This window comes from Electrophorus electricus, chromosome 16 (assembly GCF_013358815.1).
Source record: "Electrophorus electricus isolate fEleEle1 chromosome 16, fEleEle1.pri, whole genome shotgun sequence".
NCBI lineage: Eukaryota > Metazoa > Chordata > Actinopteri > Gymnotiformes > Gymnotidae > Electrophorus > Electrophorus electricus.
Genome location: NC_049550.1, coordinates 11,068,716 through 11,095,245, shown reverse-complemented (window position 1 = coordinate 11,095,245; position 26,530 = coordinate 11,068,716). Strand labels below are relative to the sequence as shown.

Genomic DNA, 26,530 nt, shown 5'->3' with positions numbered 1-26,530 from the left:
ACACACGCACACACACACACAAAGAGAGATCAGCAGGAATACAATACCGCTCCTTCTTCTCCTGTTTGTTTCATATTTGACAGATTATCTTTTCCATGCTGCCATGAGTTGTTGTCCCACTTTGTTTAAAGTGCCGTTGTGCTCATTCCAAGAAAATTATTCATCACATCATGCGTGTAGCATGCCAGGGCCATAACGACTGTTGCCAGGACGACAAACTCTGAGCACTTATGTTATACTAAGCACTTAGACAACCGGTTCCCCATTAGGTTCAAATTTTATTCACACATTTCACTACACCTTGCCTGAGCATTTACTCACACAGCAAAGGTCTCTCGGCTTAAAGATGTTCCTTTTGCAGTAGCACGACATGAGATTATTTTTAAGGTTTTTACATTTAAGCTTTAATGCTTTCTGCTTTTTGACAGCTGGGGTGGTCTCACTGCTTCTGATAGTCTTTCTACCATACTGTATGGCTCCATTTCCTAATCTGTGTAGTTTTAATCCTGAACCTCACAGTATGATTGCAATCCTAATCTGCATATTATAGTTCCAGTCACAGTCTGACATTAGCTCTGCAGACTGTAAGATTCCAAAGTGAAGGTCAGGCTCCCATGGCATATAAGAGATAATTTAACCAGGACACAAGAAGTGCTTTTATCAATACGGCTTTCTCTGAAGAGAGTTAACATTCTGGAAGGATTAGGTATAGTGCCCACTGGTCCCAGATCAGTGTTCAAGCAAGCCTCTAACCAGAGAAGAATAATGCTGGAGGCTTAGGTTGCAGGCTTCTGTTGGATGAGAGCTTCACTGGAAACCTTGAAGAGCTTGGAGGTGAAGCATTAGGTTTACAGAGCTCAGTTAACAGGAAGAATTCCAAATTAGGCTTGTGAATTCTGACCCTGCAGCCAACCTGAGCTGCATAATCCATCGATTAGGAATGACACCAATTTTCTTCCTGTACTCCAGATGAAACTGGTTCTCTAGCGTGCTCTTCCATGCACACACACACAAGCAGACACACACACACACACACACACACAAATTCTCCTTCTTTATATAAAGCATATTTAAGATCATTTAACAAAACAGAAATGTAATAAAGGTATTCATTTCTGCATGGTTATATTGTTACTTTCTCTCACTCCCACTTCCTCCTCCACACACACAGCAAAGTGAACTTGATGAGGCCGTTGTAGCCCAAATGTCTTCAGAATACCAACTTTCCCCTTTTATCATTCCTAATTTGCCAAAATTGGACTGAAAGTGGAAGTAGGTGTGCATAATCAAGTAGGATTAACATTTAGATTCACTGTGAAGGTCGGTTTAGTCCACTTTCTGGTTCTGTGTGGTCCTGCAGATCCTTTAGTACCCTCATCAGATTTTTATAACTGTCCTGATATCCTTCTCCACTCACAAAGGTTATTAGGTGCGTCAGAACAGGCAAGTTATGAGCTATGTGACTGACCCTCTCAAACAGTGTACTTTATGGCTCGGAATGAATAATTAGGCACTGTTGTAGTGCCTGTAGAAACACTAGGAGAGCAAAATTTAAGAAAAACTCACCCCCACATACACACACACACACACACACACACACACACACACACACACACACACACACACACACACACTTAAACCTCTTTGAAACATTGTGATGTATAAAACATATCAAACATAATGTGATTTCACCTAATTAAAAAATGTGCCGGGTTACATTCTTCTGTATCTGTCATTTCCCACAAGCCCAGCCCGTGTGTCATGGAGGGTGAACCACTGCAAAACCCAGATGGCTCTGACAGAAGGAAGCATTCGCTGAACAAACTTTTGAATAGAACCCATTTCCTCATTCATTGCTTGTTATGATTCCTATCTGAAAATCTATTTTGTGATATAATATGGGAGGACCCTTCTAGATGCTTCCTTACCAAGGGTTAGTGTATTTTCCTTTTTGTAATTACATTCATCTCATATGTGAAATACTACTCTTTCTATGGTGCAGGACAGAAAGCCTCCGGCCTTAGGAGAGACCACATCTTGGGACGTGGTGTGCAGAAACAGATTTCCTCCAAACATCCTTTTGAAACAATTTCAAATAAACCAGGCTGCAGATCTGTGCTACTATGTATGTGATACTACAGGCGGTGCTTTGGGTGAAGCCCACTGTTTTGGGTGTATTCCACTGTCAATAGCTGCTGTGCAGAGATTGTACCATTCTGTGATGTCTGATGCTGTTGTTCAGTCCATGAGAATCATGAGTCCCTATAGCCATGTGTCTCATTCCATAGAAGCCTTTGAGTGTACTTACAAAACTGAAAAAGACCACAAAGTGTATAATATTGTTTTTGATCTTCCGTTTTTGAAAATATTGATGTCTGTGGTATTGTATTTCTGTCCAGCTGTTATAAGACCTGTTGCAGAAAGTTTTGGTCAAAGTTGCAGAAATACTATATTATAGCACACATACCAGACAAGTGTTATTACTGCCAAAAGATACGTATTCTAATATATCCAGGAGATGTAAAACAGAAGAGAAACACTCACGGTCCCTTAAATGTTAGTGACGCATCTGTGCTTCTCCTCTGGAGGGATCAGTAAAATGATCCCAGCCACCACAACCTCGAGGAGCAGAGCTAGAGGCAGATGCATGTCACCTTGTACTAGGTCAATATTTTGTCTGGAAAGCCGTGTCTGCATTTTGGACCTGGTGCTGATGAAAGTTACAGCATTTCTTTCCCTCAGGTGACTTTATTTACCACACATTTGAGGTTAATGGCCAAAAAAAAAAAAGTTGGAACCAAGGTCAAATCAACCTCTCTGTCTGTGTGTGTGTGTTTGTTCAAGCCCCACCACTACCAAGTTGCCACTGTTGGGCCCTTGAGCAAGGCCCTTACCCTCAATTGCCCAAGTTGTACTTAGTCATAATTGTAAGTCGCTTTGGATAAAAGCATCAAATAAATGCCATAAATGTGTATGTGTGTGTGTCTGTGTGTGTGTGTGTCAGACCTTCTGTACAGTATAACCCCACACCTTTATTATAGAGTAATAAACTGTGCACTGAGAGACTGTCCTCATTTTAGAAACTGGAAAGCATACAGTGTAATTCCTCTTTAAGTGGCGTTAACATAATCCCTAAATCTGGCTGCCACACTCCTCAAACATCCCACCTGTAGCTGGAATGCAGATTTTAAAATGGTTGCAGCAAAAATACATTGTCTAATGCTAGGAAATGAAGCACACAGGCTCCACATGTATACAAGGATACTTTATAGAATCTAATATAATGAGACCCCTGTCACTTACACACTGACGTCTGACATTCTGACCTTTCCAGGAATTGGCTGCATCCATATCAGTGTACAGAGTTCACTTTCGGTGAAAGCAGATCAAATGGTCATTCAGCCTCAACTTGAAACCCAATCCACCTGAGTGCATGTTGTTGGAAACCAAGTTCATTGCAAACCACCCAGTACAACTGAACAGTACAACGGAAAGAAGAAGAGGGCTTAGAATGGGAGAACAGTGTAAGGTGAAATCTGACCCTGAGTGACATAATGGAAGACGGGAGAATAATGAGCACTGTCATCAAAGCAGTGCACCTCAGTGTGCCTTACACCCTGTAGAAGAAGCAAACACAAGCCCATTAGACGAAGACACACCTGCTGCTGACAAACTCACTGACTCTCTCTCTCTCTTTCTCTCTTTCTCTCTCTGTCTCTCTCTTTCCCTCTCTCTCTCTCTCTCTCTCTCTCTCTCTCTCGCGCGCCCCCCCCCCCCCCCATATAATTCAATTCATCAGGTTAATGGTGCCATGGCATGGGGAAAGAGGGCACAGGCCATTCAATTCTGGACATTTCTCTAAATGGATTTTGGCTAATATAACACCCAAGTAACGCCCATTGGTCTGATTTTAATCCGGCACGACAGAGTATATCGCCAAACTTAGGACTCAACAAATTAAGCCTCAAATAACTAAGTAACAATAAAACCCAGGAATATACTGGAGAGAAAACTCGTAATTGCTGCGGTTCAGTTTGAAGAGGCAAGCTCTTTTCAATAACATTTATGTATCTGTGCTAATTTGCCAGCACAAGTCAGCACGGTTTTCCCTTAGCGCCTAGCAGATGTCCTACGTCTTGAGCTCATGGCAGGAGACGGCATATCGTCTGAACTTCAGAAATACGGGCCGGTGTATTTTTGGAAACAATGATTAATATTTGATCAGGTCAAATATCACAGCCAAGAACACAGAGCAGCACCATGAGACTCTGTGTTTTCATTATGCATAATTTATTTGCTTTTTATCAATTTTAGATGTACATATTTATGAAGGGGAGAAGAGAAAATGCAAACAGAAGTATGAATTAAACTATGAACAAAAATTGTAAATACATTCTCGGTTATCTCATTGGTCTGTGCTGGGCTTGTGTTAAGGTTTTCGTTCTGAACACATGGCTTGGTATTGCCATGCACAGATTACACAGGTAAGTTTAAGAACTGGCTTCTCCACGGCAACTCCTACGCCACCGCCAAAGCCATTTTAGGACAGTAGCGCAGATAACCCAGGTCAGTTCAGAGCACCTTGCTGATTGGGCACACCTCTCTGCAGCCACGAACAGGGTCAACGACAGACCTATACCTTCCTTTTCCAGCGCATCCCAAACACGTAGCAGGGAAAAGAAACACTGGCTCTACTGTCCGCTCTGGTGTGGGGTCAAGAGCCACGTGGGGAGGGGAACAGACCTTTACAGGAAACAAGCACATAGTGAAGTGGAGTGAAAGGGGAGAGAGAACCTTGAATGTCCAAGGCTTTGGCTGATCTACCACGTTGCACACTATGTGTGTGTGTGTGTGTGTGTTGGTTGATGGACTACTTTTCTCATAGAGATAGGTTTTCTGATGCTTAGTGGTACTGGTACGTAAAACTGTGCTTCCAAGAACTCATTTCATTTTCACAATAATATCTATCCATGACTCCTATTACACAAAAGCTGTGCTGTGAATGAATAAGAGCGTATGTCTAAATAAGGCACTCTCATGAATACTCTTAAATACATAAATATACACACACGTTCGATCCAGAAGCCTCTGATGCAAATTAAGAAAAGATATGAATCCAATACTGTGATTCATTTATATTTACGGCATTTGGCTCATTTGGATTTTTCTATAGACCCCTACTAATCATGAGAAGGATTCTGGACAAAAGCTGACATTAATGTAAGAGTAACCGTTTACAGGTTACAAAAAGGAAGTTTTCTCTTTTTCAGAGAATTTTCTAATGTGAAGACTTTCTGTTTGAATCCAACCTAAATGTGTACTTGTGTAAATGTGGCTGAAAGGTTACAGGCTTTAGTGGGAAAATACTCTCTCTCTCTCTCTCTCTCTCTCTCTCTCTCTCTCTCTCTCTCTCTCTCTCTCTCTCTCTCTCTCTCTCTCTCTCTCTCTCTCTCTCTCTCTCTCTCTCTCTCTCTCTCTCTCTCTCTCTCTCTCTCTCTCTCTCTCTCTCTCTCTCTCACACACACATACACCCCTGGTATCTGGCTAAGAGAAATACAATTCTGATTAATTCACCTCTACCTGTCTCCCTCATTCTGGGCCACAATCTACTTTTCCTTCCTTTAATAGTTTGTCCTTGTTTTGGTTTGGTTTGGAGGATGTTGAAGCCTATGGTACATTTTTCTTTGGAACACTTCTATTTCTTCCAGATGTTGATTTTTAACACCATTTATCAATTCTATTTTTTGTTACACTGCTTGTCTGCTACAACTCAGTGGGTTTTTTTTTTTTCCTTTGAGGCCTTTTTGGAACTTGGGAATGTCTTACTCCAGATCAGCCACTGAGTGGGGAGTGTCATGAGTCAGTTCCTTAACTGCATGTCAAACAACATCCAAAATCTAGGATGCATATATACCAGCCAATTTATTATTAATGTGGCCTATATGACTCCAGCTGTGCATCGTTAGTTGGACCTTTACATGTAAATCTAATTTTAAAAGGATCAGATATGAACCCAAAAGGGCATTTACCTACTACAAATCCAAAGCTTGCTGTAAAAAAACATGGCACCATTGCAGATTCTTGTGGTCACATCAGAAGATATACAAGAGCAGAAAGAGAATTTTTTATCTTTTGGATAGAGTCTCTCCTGCTCTCGAAGGTGTATGGATCCCTATCAATAGTGTAGTCTTCAATCCCGAGTGCAGACTTCTTCACACATATTTTAGATTGAAACACGTCACCCGTTCTCTTTCTCATCTAGTCATGCTCACCCCATGACCCCCCAACACAGTCCCTCTGCCTCTCTCTCTCTCTCTTTCTCTCTCTCTCTCTCTCTCTCTCTCTCTCTCTCTCTCTTACACACACACACACACACACACACACACACACACACACACACACTCCAATCTCTTTGATTTTTTTCCCCCTTTCATCCCTCTGGTCTTCACCATGTCATGCCACTCCTTCTAAGACACTTATTTGATCTTTGGCATCCATTTGCACCATCTCAAGCAGGTCACCTTGCCGCTTTGCCCTGGGAACAGTGTGCATGTATACACAAGCACCCATGAACTTTCTCCATCTCTTAGCTGCATTGAGCAAGAAATAATCCTCCGCTTTGATGAAGTTTTAGCTGTGATTAAGCTTAGCACGGCATGTGCAGAAGTATCTGTTCATTCTGCAAGAGGGCAGAGTCAGATCCACACTTTTTTCCTCTCTGAGCATATTTCTCTGAGAAGCTTTGCTCATTTAGCCTAGGCCTTTTTCCATATTAACAAGAAATTCTGACTTCATTAGAGCATCATCCCGCAACAAAATCCTAACATCACAATCCTAACATCGGAAGTACCAAAATGAGGGAAAATTCTGCCACTTGATGTTTACTCGTTGCTAAATGTTACATGATTATGGTCACCTACCTGCACAGAACTCTAATAGGACCATGATATTTATGCATTTATCCTACAGGTATGACTAAGTCTATGTAATAAATACAAAATAATTATTCAGTGTGTCACTGAATGGTGACAGAACCAGTCAGGTCTGTCTTTATTAAATAAGCCTAATGCTTTAGGATTTGTGGTTGTCAGCATGGTTTTATCCACCTTAAATTCAAAGCACATAATAATCTATTTCTCAACGGGGACCGTGAAGGTATGGTCAAAGAAAAGCATTTTCAGTCAGTATTCTGCCCCTTGACACCTGAACACAACATCCACAGCAAAAGGAAAGCAATTTGCCCAGACACATGACTGTTATTAACCACATGTCAAAGCTCTATCACCTTAAACTCATTCTTTCATCTCCATTATATAAATAAATATGCACAGAGAGCAAAAGAAAAAGAGAGAGAGAGAGAGAGCGCAAGAGAGAGAAAGGTAGGTTTGTATTTTCCCACTAAAGCCTGTAACCTCTCAGCCACATCGCTGCTAACCACAAGAACGAGTGAAGAAGCAGCAAATCTGAGGTGACCTACCAGGGTTTGGAGGAGGACCGTGGTGAGAAACAATGTGCTGACTCCACCACTAAACGCTGTCTTTGAGGGGCTATTGTGCAAAGCGTTGAACCAGTCTGAAGTGAAAGTCATGAAGAAAATGCAAAATGACAATGTAAGATGGCTTTGCAGGAGATTGTGCAGCAAAACATATTACAGGAATATTCAGTCCCTGAGGGCAAACAGAGTTGGCAATGAGTCAATTAATTGTGGTGTATTCATAAAGATTTAGAGCCAGATGTACAAATACATGATACATGATGCATGAAAAATCTCTGACAATCATTCTGATTCATTACTTTAATAATTAGCTTTTATCAGTCCTATGTGGAAGATGTATATTCTCTGCGTGTCTTGCTAACAGCCTGGGATGTGTTTAACCTAATTTAGTATTCTTTACACTGAAAAGGCTTGGTGCTTGGTCTTACTTACTAGATGAATCAGACCAGGCATATTAGGGCGGGGAGAACATCAGAACTGCACCATAGCACCCGTGGATCTGCAGGACTGTGAGTAAACATCTGCTGATCATAGGCATACACAAACATTAACCTAGTTCACCACATTCTCCAGGGTTTTGCCTTCTACACTGCTGAGCTATTAAGCATTGGCCTGATAAAAGCAAGAACAATTAGGACCAAACCACTGAGGACAAATGGATCTTCACCAGGCCCATGTTTCATAATAACGTATATTCCGTGCTTGTCTCAGAGGGGTCGCAGAGCATCACAGTAATATGTCTGTTTATTGTATGCCCAAGAGTGGCTAGGGGATAATTTAGAGACGTTTAGACTGATTCTGAGGTAAGACAGTGACAGTGTTCAGTAATGTTCATCTTAGGTGGCAGTCTACCAAGTTTGAAATGTAGGCACGCTGTTCTTAAATGGGTCCCATGTGAATTGACTGCGTTTGAGCTACATACAGATTCACAACTGGCCTTGACGTTCACATGTCTACATGTTTATATTTTGTGGCACTTAGAATACAAATAATGAGACGAATTATAAAATGTGGTATTTGGGCATTTATTCACACCCTTGTGACATGTGACGCTTCCCAAGTCCAATTCGATACGTTTCGGGTCAGACTACTCTTATTTTGAAACATGGTAGTACCCGGAAGTATGTTTATCTATCCACGTTTAATTTTCTGGTCTTTAAATGCTTAAAGCTGGAAGGAGGGTTCTATGGGCCTCGTAAATGCATTAAGCTGGACAATGCTTGGCTAGGTTTGTGACGGTGAGTGTTTTGTCACTAATATCCATATTGCTTTAATTACATTACCCTGTATTGACAATTAGGGATAGCTAGCCGATGACGAATTGATGACTTAGGTGGACGACAAAAAAGGTCGCAGTGTTAAAGTTATCTACTTAGGGATGAGAAATGCTCAACGAGTCTAATTGTGCATTTTTAAAAAGGATAGTTTGTTTAACCGACCTCTTTTGCCCTATTACAGAGCAGTGGTATTAAGTTTAACATAATTCATTCGAAAAGGGCTAACTTACCTGTTGAACCAGCAGGTTGCGGGTTTTACGAGATTATTGCTGTCACCCATTCCCCAGATCTAGACTGACGATATACTTTGATCTGTCATCGCAAAGCACAGCTGCAGGGGCTGCAGTGATGGCCCTTGTGAACTTGTCGTTCGCCGCCTGCGGTTTTCTGGGGATCTACCATCTTGGCGTTGTGGCTGCGCTGCTCAGACACGGAGACAAGCTGCTGGACTCTTTAAGAGCGTGTGCGGGGGCGTCGGCCGGAGCTTTGGTCGCCGCCGTAGTCGTCACAGCCCCTGACAAGCTGGAGGTAAAGTTTGCTGAGTTTGCCAAAGGCCAGGATTGGGAGGGGGAGATGACAAGTGGATACAGTCTAGTGTGTGACATTTTTATGTGTGTGTAGTATAAATTATGGTAATGTCAGAACTGTCACGAGTAAATAGTGCTTAACATCTGTAGCTAAGTATGGATTCTGGAGGTGGCCTATCTCTGGAGTGTCATACTCTGAAGGGAATACTGTTAGCCAAAATATGATGCTGTTATCTGAGAAGATGGAGGAGCTGGTGTGTGTGCAGGGACCAAGCTATCTCTGTCTGTCACAGCTAACCCACAGGTTTTACCCAAAAAACGCAGGGCACAGCCTCCACCTGTCCCCTTCATCCTCTTCCGACTTGAATACGTCTTCTCACACACGCACCCTGGCAAGACAGAGCACAGTATGTTTGGTTAGCACTACCGATAACAGCAGCAGTCTATGGAACACTAACAGACAGCTGTGATATGCAGTGGGTCCCTGCTGTAGTAGCGATTATACAGACAGCTGTTCTAAAAACAAGCTGGGACCGAGAAAGCCCCCCGTTTTTATCAGTAATAGAAAGAACAGTGACTTCAACACCTGAAATCTCTACTATTCTGGTGTGAATCAGCAATAGAGAGAACTGAATGTATGTATCTGATGCTCTGTATTGCTGATTAATACTGATAAAGTAAATCCCTCTAATCTATGGTATGTACAACTAATTGCTCTTGGAGCCAAGCATGGAGATTATTAAATTAACTCTTCTCAATATCAGATCTCGTACTAACAAGTGATACTTAATGATTGCATTGCAGTTCATAGAGTTTATTTTTATTTTTTTTTATGGTTTTAAAAGAAACCTGGCTAAATGAATGTAGCAGTGCAACTCTGTTAAAGAAACCAGCTCCACAAAACTGCAGTTTTATAAATGACTCACGAGTCAGCAGGAGAGGTGGCAGCATAGCTACTGTATTTCAAGATTCTTTTTGGTATATGCAGGTAACCTTTGGGGAATTTAGCTCCTTTGGGTATCTCTGAGCAACTGTGCAAGGGGGCACTGCAAATTGTATTAGTAACTATCTACAGGCCTCCTAAGTGCCGTGCAAATTTTGTAGTTGATTTTTACGCTCATGCTTTCTTATCTCCACTGATTTATATCACTTTGTCATTGCTAGTGATTTTAATATACACACTGAAAACCCCAAAAGCAACTGTGCCATGTTGGACTCTTTTGGTCTCTTACAACATGTGACTAGGCCCACACACTGTCATGGTGACAGCCTGGTCTTCGTTAGCTCATAAGATGTCAAAGTTTCAACCAACTAGTAAGGATGTGGCTCTTCCACAGCACTATTGCGTATGTGGGCTCTTCCAGGCCATGAATGGGCCTTACATGGGCCTTAATCTTTTCATGATCTACCTTACCATCCAACCTGTCTGGATCAGTTAATACTTTACTCAAAACTTAAGTGTCATGGATGTGATTGCACCAGTTAAGGATAAAACCATTTAAATTAAGCAAAAACACCATGGAGAAATACTTGTTTGACCCCAGAAGGAAAGAATGTAGGAAAACCAGAATGCAGATGGTGTAAAAACAAGCTTCAGATTCTCAGTGAAATCTACAATACGCTGTGTAACATGGGTTACAATACCATTCTTCAGCATGAACAGTTAACATCTGCTAAATTCTGTTTGCCACTATAGTCTAAATACACACATGCCTCCTGAAATGATTGCTGAAAGATTAAATGTTTGCAATTTCTTTCAACATTAAAATCCATATCTGACATGCTGTAATTCTGTTCTGCAATGTAGCTGTATTCTTAGTATCACTAATAGATATAATATTTTCAAAATGTCCCAGTTCAATGGTATTAATTATGGACTGACTATCTTACCAGTTATGCAGATGATGTGATTTGTCTCTCTCAACAAGGGCCAATGGTCCCATCAACTCACTATGGTGGTGCCTTGAACATGATGCAAAATTCATGTACAAAAACTTCCTGCAGTTGAATAAAATTAAAATAAAAACTGAATATTTTAACTGAATAAATAAACTGAGTTTATTTGGAAATAAATATGACCGATGCAGATTTGCTGCCTGTCACAATCTAGGTATTCTAATGGCCTCTGTTTTAGAAGTCCAGTTATAGAAATTGCTAAATCAACATTCTATCATCTTGAATATTAACAAAATTATAGATTTCTTGTCTAAACAAGATCTTGAGACTAAACAATGATTTTCTTTACAGCAGGAATGATCATTCTAATGGACCTGCTGCTGGTCTTTCTAAACAAACAATTCAGAGTCAAAATTCAGCAGCTGGAGGGAAACAAAAGAACAGAACACATCACCAGTATTCTGCTTTAAATGAACTTTCTGTTTCCATTTTAATCACGCATTCTTTTCATGGATTTATTTGTCTTTTTAATTAGTTTCTAATATTTCATCATTTAATTTGATTTCTATTTAAAGAACTGTATTTTAATTTTAGTTACATAACCTTTTTCTATTTATATAAACTTTTTTTCCCCCTTTTTGGCATAAATCTTCCTGAGTTGATGCATCTCAAGATTTAATCAACTTTATTATTTAAATTCTTTGTAAAGCACAAAGACTGTGTAAAGCACTTTGAATTGCCACTGTGCATGAAAAGCACTATAGAAATGAACTTGACTTACCTTATAAATAGTCACTGCTCTGACACAATTTTCTGAGGCATTTTGACTGTTCTTTCTGGTTTTCTATCGCTCCCCAGCACTGTAAAGAATTCACCTACCGGTTTGCCAACAATGTCAGGAAACAAAAACTTGGTGCGCTGTCACCGGGATATGACTTCATGCTCGAGCTGAGGTAAGGTTAGGATTATCTGGCCATGCAGGGCACAAGTGATTGCACATCTTGTGATACATTTTCACATAATGTGAAACGTAACAAACCTTGATGCGACAAAAAGAGAAGCACTGTCACGGGGCAGGGATGGGCTTTTGAGGTGAAGGCTTCTAGCTTGTGGTACTGGAACAGGAGTGAAATGCTGCTAACAAGCAATAAAGAACTCAAGCATGGCAACGAATGAATGCTGAAATGATCGATTACATCATACAGCCCAGCATTTCTGTTCTGATCCGCTGCCACAGGCTGCGCCACACGGGAAGATGCTACAGATGCTCATGCTTGTGCCGTCTTCCAGTGGGCTTTGTGACGTAGCTGTCGTATGACCTCCATGACGCCGCACACTTGAGCTCTCGGTTTACTCGAGTGTAGTGGACGTGGCCAGGCTGCCCATCTCGCTCTGCATTAGTGGGTCCTCCAGGCAAAAGAGACAAGTTGGCTTCCATTCACTGCACAGCCATTACTGGATGCAATTGCTGCCTACAGGCAAAGCCTGGCACCATAAAAGCAGATCAACTTGCCTGTGAACAAACATGACTGCCCCAGCGAAGCCTCCATTCGCACTGCCGTGAGTCCCATCCCTACTCCCCCCCCCCCCCCCCCCCCCCCATCTCTTTTCCCAATGTTTGGCACAAGGATTTTTCCAGAACTGTAGCGCACCAAGCTGAATAAATGTCGAGCAGGTGTGTGAGGCTTGGCTTTGCTGAAGAGTGTAGGAACAGTGATATGTGAACAAATGTCTGTGGCACAGAGGGTCGTGCGCTGTCTGCTTACTATATAATGTTGTGTGTTCGCTTATGTGTGCATGACTGAGAAAGCAAGATGACATTGACCTTAAGGTAACTTGATGCACGACCTCCAGAACGCATCCATTTCTCTTCTCCGTGAAATCGGAATAACCGGTGCTGTTTCGGGCGCTGCAAGCACGTCTCCTACCGCGGTTATATGAGGCCTGTTGGAGAGGCCACGATCTTGACAAAAAAGCCCCTCCAAAGCCTGCACGAGCGGGCCCTGAATGCCTTGAATGTGCTCGACTGTGTCATAGCCAGAGCAGTAACAGGCATTCGGATACAAACACACAGCACAGGCTTGATGTTAAATGCCTGCCACTGCTCCATGAAGAAAAATCATATGTGGGCCAGTGCACAGGCATCAAGGAGGCGTCAGATAGTCTTAGACACATTTGCAAGGGTCACAGCCTTCCAGCCATATGGGCAAGTAATGCCTCACGCGATTTTCCTCAAGCGGCTTGGCCAAAACAGATTGTGCAATTACAGGACAGCATTTGAGAAAATTCACGTCTGCCGAGCTTGTTAATTATGCAGATATGACGAATTAGCATTTGTCTGGTGATTGGACGCCAGGGACGGGATGGAAGAGATCCTACCTCCTGATGCACACCTGTTAGCCAACAAGTGCCTTCACGTTTCTATAACCCACTTCAAGACGGGCAAGAACAGGATGGTGTCCAGTTTCACCACCAGAGAAGACCTCATTAAGGTATTCACACCCCAGAGTGATGTGGAATTGATAGTGGTTGTTATTGTTAGGTGATATTAGAGAATGTATCAATAGGGGCCTTCCCTCTTCAGTAAGGGATTCTGAGGGAAGATATTACACAGAATGCCTTGTGTACACTCTTGCAGTTACGACACCTACTGATTTTATCATCATTTTGTGGAGTCACACGTTTGGTTGTTCATCCCCCCCCCCCCATTTCTTTCCTTGTCTGTTCTCCTGCACTCTTTTTTTGTTTCATTTCATCCTTTTCTAGCTTTTTTTCTTTCGCCCTGCCCCCCATCCATCTTTCTCTTCCTGTTCTCTACCCTTCCCTCATCATACAGCCCTCTCTCCCTTCCTCGTCTTCTGTTTACTCAACACACCCTCTGGTTGCGTGGCCTGATGCATGTTTTATATTGGTATTGCTCCTAAAGGTCCTATTGGCTAGCAGCTTTGTGCCTGTCTATGCTGGAATGAAGCCAGTGGAATTCCAAGGCCAGGTAATTGTGTGTGTGTGTGTGTGTGTGTGTGTGTGTGTGTGTGTGTGTGTGTGTGTGTGTGTGTGTGATTCATAGCATATGGCTCTGGAACAGCCTATTCCAGGCCATTTTTCAGATGTATGGGCTGTGAATATGGGCACCGCAGTTTAGGAGTTCAACTCATTTCTTTGTGTGACAGACTATGGCTGTTAAAATGACACCAGGGGAGCGGTGGGAGATCTTCAGTATAACTGATGCTGGGTGCTGTTTAAGTATTGAGTCAGTATGGGGCCATTGGTTAAAGAAACTGGTGGGATATTCTTTGAAACCAAAAGATTATTTTCAAGAACACCAACATAAATTTCCATCAGCAGGAATATTGTTTCTGTATGCGCCGCTACGACCTTAAAACATTTTTTTTTTCTCCAGTAGAAATGGATAGATGGCGGGTTCACGGATGGGCTTCCTGTCCTTCCCACAGGACGTACAATCACTGTATCACCATTCAGTGGCCCACAGGACATCTGCCCACATCATCCCATAGGCAGTGTGCAGCCACACATCAGGCTGCCAAACATGACCCTTAAAGTCAGTCTGCTCGTTATACTAAAGTCTTAATCGGACAGGGTGCTGAACCCAGTGTCAGTTTAGAATACACCCCACATAATAACAATAATGCACCTTGTTGCTCCATCTGCTCCACCTAGACTGTAGTTTAATGAACATTATTGATCATTAAGATGATAAAACTAGTCCATTGGGTGTACATTACTGTAAAATTATTGGTTGTTTTGTTTTGTTTGTTTGTTTTTTTGCGCTCTCAGTTTTCTTGGGATAACATCAAACGCCTGGACCGCGCCCTCTTCCCGGCGCCCCTGCCCAGAATGCAAGCCCTGCACGAGGAAGGTTTTGCGGACGCCGTGCGCTTTCTGAGGACGGGCGGATGGATGCGGTAGCAAGACTCGGGTCATCATCCTTTAGTGTCTTTAATTTGCTATGAATTTTAACTGTATATTTGATGTAACGCTTTGGCTTGCCAAAAGAATTTTAGGTGGAGTTTTTCAAAATGGTTGTTGGACTACATTTTCACTCTTCACTGAATACAATCCAAGATGTAACTAAATGATATCATTTAAAATATCACAAACATTGCTGCTGTATACTGTCTCTTTTCCTAAATATCGTCTTTAAATAAAACATGTTACCCTGACATTACATGGAAGCATTAGAAAGTTTATTCATCTTACCCATAAATATGAAGCGCAGCGAAATTGATTTGTTAGAACAGTGCGCTATATGTTCCATAGCTAACGCTCACAGCAGGAAACCAGGCATGCATTTCAGAGCGGCGTACGCGACTCCACTAGGACGACTTCGGAGAACAGGCGTTTGAACTACAACCACGAAAGGAGACGTTTGAACTCTCGGCAGTTGCCTAACCTCTCAGAACAACCGTTTTGCTCTTTCTTGATTCGGTGAGAGCCGTGCGCCGTGTTATGAACGTTTCCAGCCGGTTGCGGATGGAAAGTCAAAACAGAATTCCCCGGGGGAAGGGTGAAAGATTAGCAACGGGGCTGTGTGTGTGTATCCGTGCTCCTGCAGCGGAGGAAGACAGACGAGGAGACAAAAATAATCTTTCGATTCGGTTTCAATCGGCCTGCTGTAAAATGCTGTATTCCGTGAACATCAATTGTGCTCGTCGAAAAAAAATGAGTCTTCAGTGTTTATCTAGTAGTGTTAACACGTACTTTTCTCTGAAAATATAGCGAGTAGCCTGCCGTCAGTGCTGCACACTCGACATGCAAAGGCCCAGATTTACAATCAACGATGCATCAGTTTGGGCTGCACAAGTTCCTGTCCGGATCCCAAGATCAGACTAGCACGATGGCGCTGACACCGCATCAATTAGTCTTCATTATCCATGAGCGGCATATTTTTTACTGAGCGCTATTAACCTAATGTTGACGGATGGATTCGTTCTATGAACCACTGACATGATATAAACATTAGTCTTTAAACGTACGACACGGTCAAGTCAAGTAAAGCCAGGCGTCGTTTTGAGCATGTGCTGTGGGTAATTGCAAAGCACGGGCCATATTTGGTCGCATTTATCATCAGATGATGAGGTGGTTCTGCAATCTTTTTGTACACCTTATCTCATAGAGAAACGCGGCGATTAAATAACTTAGTCGTGGAAACTATGCTTCCAAGTTTCCCGTGAGGTGCTGCCCTTGCAGAATTGAATTTTCACTCGCACGACAGATCCTTCATTACTTGGGTGTTTTCGTTTCTGCATTCTTAACGAAGTCTCCAACTGTTTTTATGATTTAGTTTGGCAAACTCATAATCTAATCCTATACACATGGAGCCAAAGATTCCCTGTCTGACAGTTTTAGTATCCACTTTTTTTCACTGAAGGAAACGCATCTCAACTATTCGGATACACTCCAGTGGCCTTATTTTTTCAGGAATCTTCTCCACGCGTGTATTCAGTTTCCTACGCCGAATGAGGCGCAGAACAGCAGAGGAGTATAAGGTTGAAAGTTACACATCACAACCTTCTATAGAATAAAGCCAAAAACATCACCATTTGTTACTTAACCACCCGTTCGGGGTTGTTTGGGAATTACAATATTTATTCTAATCGTCCTTGTTAATATTCAAAACATAATTTATGCCTAATTCGTATATGGCTAATTAATCGTATTTCGCGCAGAGAAACCGCGATAAATGCCATTAAGTGGGCTTCGACTTTGCATAATACAGCTATCGATATATTGGGGGGGGTTAAAAAGAAAAGTGTCCGTATATTTGCCCGTAAACAGCGTGTAGGTGAGTGAGCGCGGGGACTGTATCTCTGCAGCGCAGGCGTTTACGCTTGGCAGGATATAGCCGATAACAAGGCGATTTCACATCGGTGCCGGCCTGAGTTAACACGGAGCTACTAACAGATAAACAGCTGGCGTTTACCCCTTCCAAACTCAGCACACACGGGACCGTCAACTAAAATACGCGCGGTGTAATTAACGACGACGCAGAGTAACTGTTATCATAATCAAATATAAAGGCAACAGTTGACTTTTAAATTAGATCCTATTTACACTTTTTTCATGCGCAATCAATCATATCAAATAGGCTATAAGGCCTTGCCGATAGACTTCCTAGCGATGAACAAAGAAAAAATTAGACATTTTACACTGAGGAACAAGGACTGGGGCGCGTGATTTTAGCAGCCATTTCTCCCCGCCAAATGTACTCTGGTTAATCACTTTGACATCGGTTTCAGGTTGCAGGTAATACAAATTGGCTCAATCAAACCGACAAGACCACAATCAAACAGCTAATTGTTAATTAATAAAGCGACCTGTTTACAAAAAAAAAAAGTGTAATTAAATAACATGGTGACTGGCAAATTGAGCCATTTAGAGAAAAATACATCTTAAAATGTAGTTATTCAGCTGTGCATAAAAACAAAACCAGCATCAATCTCTTGACGTTTCTTGTTTGTTTGGCATCATTTTTTGTTTGTTTGTTTTTGTTGCTCCGTCTAAAGTTCAAGGCGTGGAAACAGGTTAAAGACATAGGAATATAGTTATGAGAAGCAATGCTCTGGTGGACTGGGAGAGTCATTGAGAGAGTGACATCTGTGTGACTCTGCTCTTTTAACAAATCCCCTGTGCCATTGGCTCTTTGCTAAGCGCATGTCTGCACTAAGTACTGCCCACCCTGCCAACATCTTATTACTCATTCACAAGAATTCACTACAAGCATGCACGCTGGAGAAACAGAACATTTACACCCAAGCCGGGGGTTCACACCAATGCCATCTATAAATGCTGTGGTTTCGAGTTCTCCAAACACCCTCAACTGGAACATATCAGGTGCTCCCTCCACACCTAAGAGCTTTCTAATCCTGTGTGAGAGCCAGCCAGAGTGACTAAAGTCTCTCTTTACGGCTAACGTGAGGCCTGGCCCCTGTCACGCTGCTCTGGGAAAGAGGAGAACTTTGCTGGCTGTGTATCCTTCCATAAACACATGAGAGCTGCCAGAGCCAAAATGGACGCCAAGGACAAACTCTAGGGGGCTTTTGCCCATGTACAAAGAAGTACAGACACAAACGAGCTCAGCTCTGGTGCGTTAAGGGTCTCGGTTAAGAAGAGACGATTGAGGGAGGCTCAGTGGTCGCAGGGCTCGCACATGCCTCAGAAAGGTCACAGAAGGGGGCGGGGAACAGGGATAAATATACGAAAGCCTGTCATAAATCAGCCAAACATTAAAGAGAGGCAGTCTGCACAGGAAGAGTCCTGCCCACTTCTCAGCTCAGCGGTAAAGGCAGGGCCAGAGATTTGAGGGCATGTGAGAGTGTTGATGAATACTGAGGTTAGCCGGTTCAGAACTCAGGGTCCACCTTCAGGGTTTAGAAGTTTCACCGACAGGACTAGGATATGAGATATTTAGAGCTGCTTTTCACACTTATGTCTCTATGACAGTGTATCACGTGGACATGTTGCAGCAGAGAACTTCACACACAAGTTCGTTATTAATTATTTCAAGTTTTTATAATCAGGGTTTTGTAATTGGTCATTTTTATAACTGGATTTACCAGCTCCTTCTATTGAAGTGCACATAACCAACCAGATTCACTCTCCACAGTGAACTTGCACCAAATCTAGCAGTCCATACAGACTGGGACGATGACACCCCTTTACTCTACGTGCACCTCCACCTCAGCTTCTACGACCCCTTGCCGGTGGTCCCGCTTACACCTACACAGCTGCCCAAGAGTGGAGCAGCAGGGCTGGAGCCAGGGCTTCCACAGATGGTGCTGGAGCGTCAGCTGCTCAGGTACTGGCTCCACACCCTGTTCATGGGCCTTAGCTGCATCCACCATCACCCCCACAATGGAGTGGAAGTTTGGCTCAGTGGCCGGGCTCAACGGCTTGCTCTCGGATGGGTCCTTGGAGAGGTCAAAAAGCAGGGGAGGGTCATGGTGGGTGATGAAGGGGTCAATGCAATGGCAGATATGCATGTGAAAACAGCCCGTGGTGTTCTCGGGGTAAAAGTTGGGGGTGAAGAAAAGAGCCTTCCACAAGGAGGTACCTGCGACAAACAAGAATACAGCTAATCAGAGAAAAGCTAACCTATTTACCACAACTATAAGCCTACTGCAAGTGGTCAGAATTCTCCATAAAGAAAATACCATACTCTTTTTGACAGTACCATGAAGTAATGTGTATTCAGTCATTTTCTGTAGAGGTTACCCAGGGACTTCAGCGATAACGCCTTACTGAAGCTTCCATCTTACTTTACAGTTTATAATGACATTCAGAAAAGCCATGCTGTATGTACTGTACAGTCCTGAGCTGCAGTTATTAAACAGTAGACAGTCTACCCCAATGACTGCTGTTCAGGCAGTGCTGTTATGGAACAGAGGGCAATGACCAGGAATGCCTGCATGTGGGCCAATGCAGTGCAGTTCCCCTTGAACTTACCGTGACAGGTTGTGTGCACTGTTTAAGAGCCAACTAATAACACTGCTCATTAGAAGTACAGCCTGATGCATTTATAACAGTAGGAGATTATATAGAAAAGATCTGTGCATGGGGATTATACAGCAAGGTTCTGTCCTTGCGGATTATATAGAAAAATTCTGAAGCTGGAAGCTATTCTTCAACACACCACAGCATCACAGCATGTGTGTGTGCGTGTATGCACGGTAAGACTCACTGTTAGCAGGGTGCCACCTCACAGCGTTCAGATTGGCATTGCAGTAATGGAACATAAACTCGTGATCAGAGCGCACCACTCGACCCTGCAGTAAGGGCATGAGGTCATGGCCATCTATCTTCCTGCAACACACACACACACACACACAGGCATTGCTTCATATTTTCAAAGAATCCAAGGAAAAGTGGCGGTAAATCCTAAATATTCACTTTTTACATTTTTGTAGCTGCTTTTTTTAATCTACTGCTTCATTCGAATTTCCAGTATTAAATGGCTAAACCAGTGCAGGGAATTGGATATAACACAGTGTCCCAGATTTGTTCAAGCCATCATCATGACTGACAGATGACAGCTATGTTGCTTGGTGACCAAGACTCACCTGTCACTGGGTATGCTAGCTCCTGCTAAATTCACCACGCTGGGGAAGAGGTCCATGTTACTGGTGGGCTCGTCAATAACCTTTCCTGCTGGTAGTTTACCAGGCCAATGAAAGATGCCTGGCACCCGAATCCCTCCCTCCCAATTGGTTGATTTTCCTGCTACTCAAGAAGAGGGTGGGAGTTATTTAAAAAAGCATTTGTGAAAAGGGCATTTCACAGAAAACTTTGATATTTTCTAAAGTGTTCATTTCGAAAAATTCGCACTTAGTGGATACTTGGCATTTCAGATGACATGCTTAATTACAATGTGTAGCACCTCTCTTCCTCTTTTCAGCTCAGTGATTGCGAAAATAAGGGTTTATTATCACCAAAGAAATCTATTTATAAGTGTACTTGACCAGAAATCCCTCTGTTTTCTAACCATGAACTTGGTATACGGCTGTTCTACCCACTACTCACCACCCACTGATGAATATACTCTACCTCTGTAGATGCCACTGTAGCCATGGTGCACTTCCCCATGCACAGAAATCTCCTCTAAATGGGGACCCTGATCTGAGGTCAGGTAAACCAGTGTCTTCTCCTTTAGCTCAAGGCGCTCCAGAGTCTTCATTATCTGACCTGGGAACAGCAAGACTCTCTAACACAATATTCTATTTCAGAAAGTACAGACAGAATTTACAAAGCAGAAGACCAAGCCTGCACATGTGGAGCTGAACAAAGTCAATTCCTGCCAGTTTCAGCATGGAAAGTCACACTGGCTGACACGGGACCAAAAAGAATGAAAAATTTGCATATTGAATCAGATATTAAACATGGTCTTTGTGTATGAGAGAAAAGATACTGTTGCATTTTCACAAGGGTTTACTTGTTTTATCTTGCTTTAAATTACATTGCAATGACAGACTACATTATTCTCTCCTTAATCTTTGACTCCAGAGCATGTACAAGAAACATCCATTCTATTAAATGCAAACATGCCACTGTCATTGTCATGGCGACCTCCATCATGAACACTCTTCTCCTGATAGCGCTTTCATAGCAAACAAAGAACAGAGTTCCTCCCGTTCACCAACTGACAGCAAGAGTGCTCAGAGACTCCAGCTCTTGTAATGCATTCTGTCGAGTTTCAAAGGGGACACACTATGATTGGACTGTCCTAGTCTAGCATCATAACATGTTCTACTTTACAGTCTTTGGCTAAAACCACAACCAGGCAAACGACTATTTTCCATTTAGCTGACACTTTCTTCCAAAGCAAGTTACATTTATGAGTGAATACCACTGCAACAATTGAGGGGCCCAACATCAACAACTTGGCAGTGGTGGGGCTTGAACCAGCATCCTTCCAACTACAAGTCAAGTACCTTAACCACTGAGCTACCACTACACTGATGGACAAGGGGACACGGCGTTAGCACTGTTCAACATTCCAAGGCTCCACGAGCATTTCATGTGCGGGAGGGGGTCAGTACCTACACACCAGTCCACCTCTGTTACGACGTCACCGTAGAGACCGTGGCGGCTCTTGCCTCGGAAGCGTGGAGAGGCGAACAGACCTGTGTGGACTTGGAGGAAGGAGAAGAAGAGCAGGAACGGCACATCCGAGTTCCTGTTGAGAGATGATGGAAAACTTTCATTTACACCTGGCTTGCTGTTGGCGAGGCATGTGTGGCGAAGGCAGACTACAAATTATCCTTCTGATGAAACTTTGATCTGGTCAGGGTGATGCTGAGCAATAAAGCCATAAAATGGCCTAGCTGACCCTTCCCCCTCTCCTTAGGTGTCATAAAGCCAGTCTGGACTGCAGGATCCTCTTAGCACACACACACGCGCGCACACACGTGCGCACACACGCGCGCACACCCCTTCAAACTATGATGTTTATTTCTATCACTTCATAATTGTCTATTGTTTCATTATTATTCTCTTCATTATTTGTTCATTATTAAGTTGTATTATTCCTCATGATCAATTCACTTGTATGTTGGTTACATCTTGTTTAGGGTAAACAAATTAACCACTCCTGTGTTTACTAGAAATCTTATATGAACCAAAATATATTAAAAGTAAGTAGTTTGCAACTTCAAGAAAATATTTCTCATGAGACTGCTGTCCCCCTCGATGCTGACAGAATTTCTCCTAAATTATTCAGAGGCCTATTGGGATTCACCAACACAAGCATTTAAAGTCACATAAATCCATCAATATTCATCATACGTCTCGAGATTCAGCCCGCCCAGCTGTGACTCATTTCAGCTGAGTCCGATTTAGCATTCACAGACCTCTCCAGGAACTCCACAGCCTCTCCGGTCATCCTCTGGGTCAGGTTCTCAGCCACATATGGCTGCTCCACCACCTCCTCCCCTCTCATCAGGAAGCAGTTGAGGTCGGCGAACGTGAGGATGAACACGCAGAGGAGCCCCGCCATAGCCAGGAGCAGCGCGGCCAGGCCCGTGGCCAGCCTGCGGGCGGCGACCCGTGCCCCGGCCGTGTGCAGGGCGACGAGCCCGCCAAGGGTGGCGAGCAGCTTGCCGTACGGCACGTGGGCGAATGCTGCGTAGAAGATGGAGCCGTGGCCTGGCTGGCAGTCCCGCAGGTTGGTCATGGGGATCCCGTAGAAGTGGTCGAAGCCATGGACTCTGGGGTGGTGGCAGTGGTCGCCGCGGTGTTCACAACTCAGGCCCTGGTGCCATTTGCCTGCAGTGAAAGCAAAGTAAGTCAAGTAGAGGATAAAGTGTAAAAAAAGAAAAGAAAAAACGCTGTCTGGATGAATGCATATATCGATATCGGTATGATTTCACTTGCTTTATTCTGGCTAGTTTCTGGCTTTTAATAACGACACAAACAACACCCCACAGCCCCGCTCACTGCAGTCTCATCACTGGCACAGGAAACCAGCTCTTCCGTGCCACGCCCTACCCCCAGGACCGTAATTAACATGAGAAAATAACAACAACATTTAGTGACGACTACCATAATGCAATGGTTATTCTTTTCTGTTATTAAAGGTATTTGCCTTTAAGCCAATCAGGAACATTAAAATTTACTGCACTTGAGCGTCTACCCTTAAGCCAAAGTGAAAAACACTGACTTTTAATGTTCCATACCAAATGAATATTGAGTGTTAATTGTCTTTTGCAAATGAGAGTGTTTGTATGTCTTCTGTGATGTGTGACATATGGGCACATACCAATCAGAGCAGTCTTGTAGCCCTGATCTTTAAGGATCCTGGCGAATGTGATCTCCTCTCGGGGCAGACCTCCAGATGCTGCGGAGATGATAAACACACCGACATGGCCATAGCTGGCCATTCCTGCACCAAGGTCACACACGCACACACACATGCGCGCATGCACACGCTTTTAACATTTCGACATTTTAACAGAGAAGTGAATAGATATGTTAAAGGCCCAATCAAGACCTTCAGCAATTGGATTGACATTCACGGCAGGCAATAAAAGTAGAGGTGCACAATATATCTGCAGCCAATTAATATTTGCAGATAAGCACAATTTGTAATGTATTGTTATTAGTTCAATATTGGAATTTCAGATGGTAATTACAACCAATTTAATTTACAGCCATAAGCTTTTTCATACCTGCACCAGTTCAAGTTCAAAAAATGGCACTTCATATTTCAGAAAGGTTAGAAAATTAAATTTAATGATACAATTTTTGTTCCCATATGTTAATAATAGCATACGTTAATAATAATTGGGATGTTTAATTTACCTGTGGCATGGCTATGTAAAATGAATTAATCATCCAATATTTGAGTTTGTCATGTCTTACACTCACAGCCCTTCATATACAGATTTTAGTTTGAACTTGCTGAAGAAAGTCTTTTTACCATATAGTGCTCTCTCTTCAGTCTGTCTTTCTTCTAATAAGTAAACTACCATGGTGGAGAGACAACTCCTACTTTCTGACATCTTTAGTACTGTCAAGCTCTCTGAAGCTTCTGCACTAAGAAATAAATCCTGCCCCAACACTACACTGCAGATGTATGTGAGGGACGAAACTCCACGTCTTTAATGACATTCTTTGCCTGGTTCCCTGCATGTACAGGAGCTCCAGGCCTGACCTGATCGTATGGGGTATCTGCCCGTAAGGAAAGCAGCCCTGCTGGGGGTGCAGAGGGGAGAGGCGGCTAGGTGCTGGGTCAGCTTTACCCCGTCCTGGGCCAGCCTGTCAATGTTGGGCGTCCTGTCACAACAACCATGAAATGTTATCCGCACAAGAGCAGCAGTCGGGTGTCTCAAAGGACTTGTTATCTCTTCGTCTGTATTAAACACGAGGTGCTTTGTGATTAAGCAGAGGCCCTTAAGAATTTCTATTTCTTTAGGCAAATTCTGATCATGAGAAAGAAAACCCAACAGCTAGATATCTCAATATAGACTCACATGCCTCATTCAGTCATAAGTACCTTACCATATAAAATGTTATTCATCATAAATTACTACATAATATCACATTTATCTAATGCACATGGAACATTCTGTTGTGTATAATCATAATCTCCTAATTCATATGCAACAACAAATGTATGCTTCATTGACCTTTATTGGAAGGCTTGTGTCCATTAACTCTTCTCTTTCTCTCCTCCCCTCACCCACTCACTCAGTCTGTCTGTCTCTCTGTCTCTGTCTCTCTCTCTCTCTCTCTCTCTGTGCCCCCCCCCCCCTTTTTTCTAGCTCTCTCTTGTATCTCTTAATTTAATACAAGAAATAATGACCATGCTTTAATATCAGGGCATAATTTGAAAGGTTGACCATACACTTTTTTGGCTAATCTTCAACGGCTGCTATTGGGAGACCTCCATCCCCTCACCAGTTTCACACAATGTTCATTGTCCCTTTTACTGCTGATAAAAACTTATACTGCAGTCTTTAAAGAAGACAAGACAGGGTGGTAGCAAGGGAACCTTCTTCACAGTACACTGGACCCTCACATTTACAGCATTTAGCTGACACTTTTATCCCCCAAAAATTTTGAATTACGACTGAGCAACTGAGGGTTAAGCGCGTTGTTCAGGGGCCCACAGGGGCAACTTGAACTTTCAACCTTCCAATTACAAGTACCTTAACCACTGAACTACCATGGCCCATCACTCTCTTAAAGTACTTGATTAAACCACACACTGGCTCTCTATTAATATTTCGTGTCCATATGACGCCTGTTGTCTTTTTAGGCTGATAGCTTTAGGTACGGATGCTGCTCTGTGTAGCTAGGTTTGCCATGTCTGAGAAACGCTTCAATCAAGGTCTGAAATGAAAGCCAGCAGTGACAACACATAGCCTACTTTAGAGTCGTGTTCCCATAGCAGCCGAGGTCTCCAATTCCCAGATCATCCACCATCATCAGAACGAAACTAGGCTTTGACGCACCCAGAGACAAAGACGAGGCGGGCAGCAAGACGAGCGAGATCAGGATCCGTGGGATTTCCATTCCAGGCTGCATGAAGCCGAAAGAGAAGATACCGTCATCATTAAAACACTCTTCTTTGGCAATGTTCTCTTTAGGGCATTTACTGGAGAACTGTACCGTCAAAGCCCAACGTGACACTTTCTGATTGTCAGATAACATAAAATCAGTCGGTAAATGTCACGGTCTGAAAAGTGTTATGTCTTTTATAGGCGTGTGAATAAGACTGCATTCGTGTCCACATGCGCCTCCCTAAAATAGGCAAACAGGCTAATCGCCTTCAGTTCCAGCTCACCAGTTTCACAGGTCTTTTCGTTAAACTTTGCCTGCTCCAGTTAGGGACCGTGACAGCTGGGCTCGGATCCCAGGAAGCTTGAACAAGGAAGTTGAACGCGCAGCACTATCACGTGCACGGCGTTTGAAACTTTGATCGGGCTGTACTCAGCGTGCTGTCCGAGATCTCAAAATATTTATTTTTGTATTACAAGCGCCACGGACTAAATCTTGTTTCATTTTCTGAGGTTCAGCAATACCAGGCAACACGAAGGCGACCAAAGATAAATGAAACAAAATAGCCAGCTGTCTCAGATTTCTGTTGGAAAACAGCTCTGTTTTTAGTCCGCCCCTAATGTGATCGTTAGCTGTTGGAAAACAAAACACTTATCTGTGTATATGTCTCATCAGATATGCCTCTCACATATTTATTTTGTAAATTCCTCTGCTTTTTCCGGTAAACGTGCTCCTTATTTTCTCTATAGGCTATTCTGTAGTGCATTTACTAAGGTCTTATTTCAAAATTCGTACATTTTCCATAAAATTGGGTAAAGCTG

The 26,530-nt window shown here is 42.9% G+C and overlaps 2 protein-coding genes across 7 annotated transcripts; one reads left to right on the top strand and one right to left on the bottom strand.

Moving 5' to 3' along the window:
- Positions 1 to 8,616: 8,616 nt before the first annotated feature.
- On the top strand, positions 8,617 to 15,381 carry pnpla4 (patatin-like phospholipase domain containing 4). 4 transcript variants are annotated; one of them, XM_035534949.1, is made up of 7 exons: positions 8,619 to 8,733; positions 9,104 to 9,300; positions 12,054 to 12,148; positions 13,552 to 13,687; positions 14,122 to 14,187; positions 14,599 to 14,754; positions 14,991 to 15,381. In XM_035534949.1, the coding sequence occupies exons 2-7, from the start codon at positions 9,121 to 9,123 to the stop codon at positions 15,120 to 15,122; spliced, it is 765 nt and encodes a 254-aa protein (XP_035390842.1). In that variant the 5' UTR covers positions 8,619 to 8,733; positions 9,104 to 9,120; the 3' UTR covers positions 15,123 to 15,381. The 4 variants fall into 4 exon arrangements, with proteins under 4 accessions (XP_035390845.1, XP_035390842.1, XP_035390843.1 ...); XM_035534950.1 differs by having other exon boundaries at positions 9,099 to 9,300; XM_035534951.1 differs by having other exon boundaries at positions 9,060 to 9,300.
- Positions 15,382 to 18,471: 3,090 nt separating this feature from the next.
- Positions 18,472 to 26,241, bottom strand: sts (steroid sulfatase (microsomal), isozyme S). Of its 3 annotated transcripts, XM_035535068.1 has the most exons (10): positions 25,996 to 26,241; positions 25,579 to 25,730; positions 24,361 to 24,482; positions 23,467 to 23,589; positions 22,559 to 22,973; positions 21,749 to 21,885; positions 20,757 to 20,894; positions 20,273 to 20,432; positions 19,894 to 20,015; positions 18,473 to 19,266 (listed from the first exon to the last, which is right to left on the bottom strand). In XM_035535068.1, the coding sequence occupies exons 2-10, from the start codon at positions 25,722 to 25,724 to the stop codon at positions 18,872 to 18,874; spliced, it is 1,758 nt and encodes a 585-aa protein (XP_035390961.1). In that variant the 5' UTR covers positions 25,725 to 25,730; positions 25,996 to 26,241; the 3' UTR covers positions 18,473 to 18,871. The 3 variants fall into 3 exon arrangements, with proteins under 3 accessions (XP_035390962.1, XP_035390961.1, XP_035390963.1); XM_035535069.1 differs by lacking the exon at positions 24,361 to 24,482 and having other exon boundaries at positions 18,472 to 19,266; positions 25,664 to 25,730; XM_035535070.1 differs by lacking the exons at positions 24,361 to 24,482; positions 25,996 to 26,241 and having other exon boundaries at positions 25,579 to 25,657.
- Positions 26,242 to 26,530: the final 289 nt, after the last annotated feature.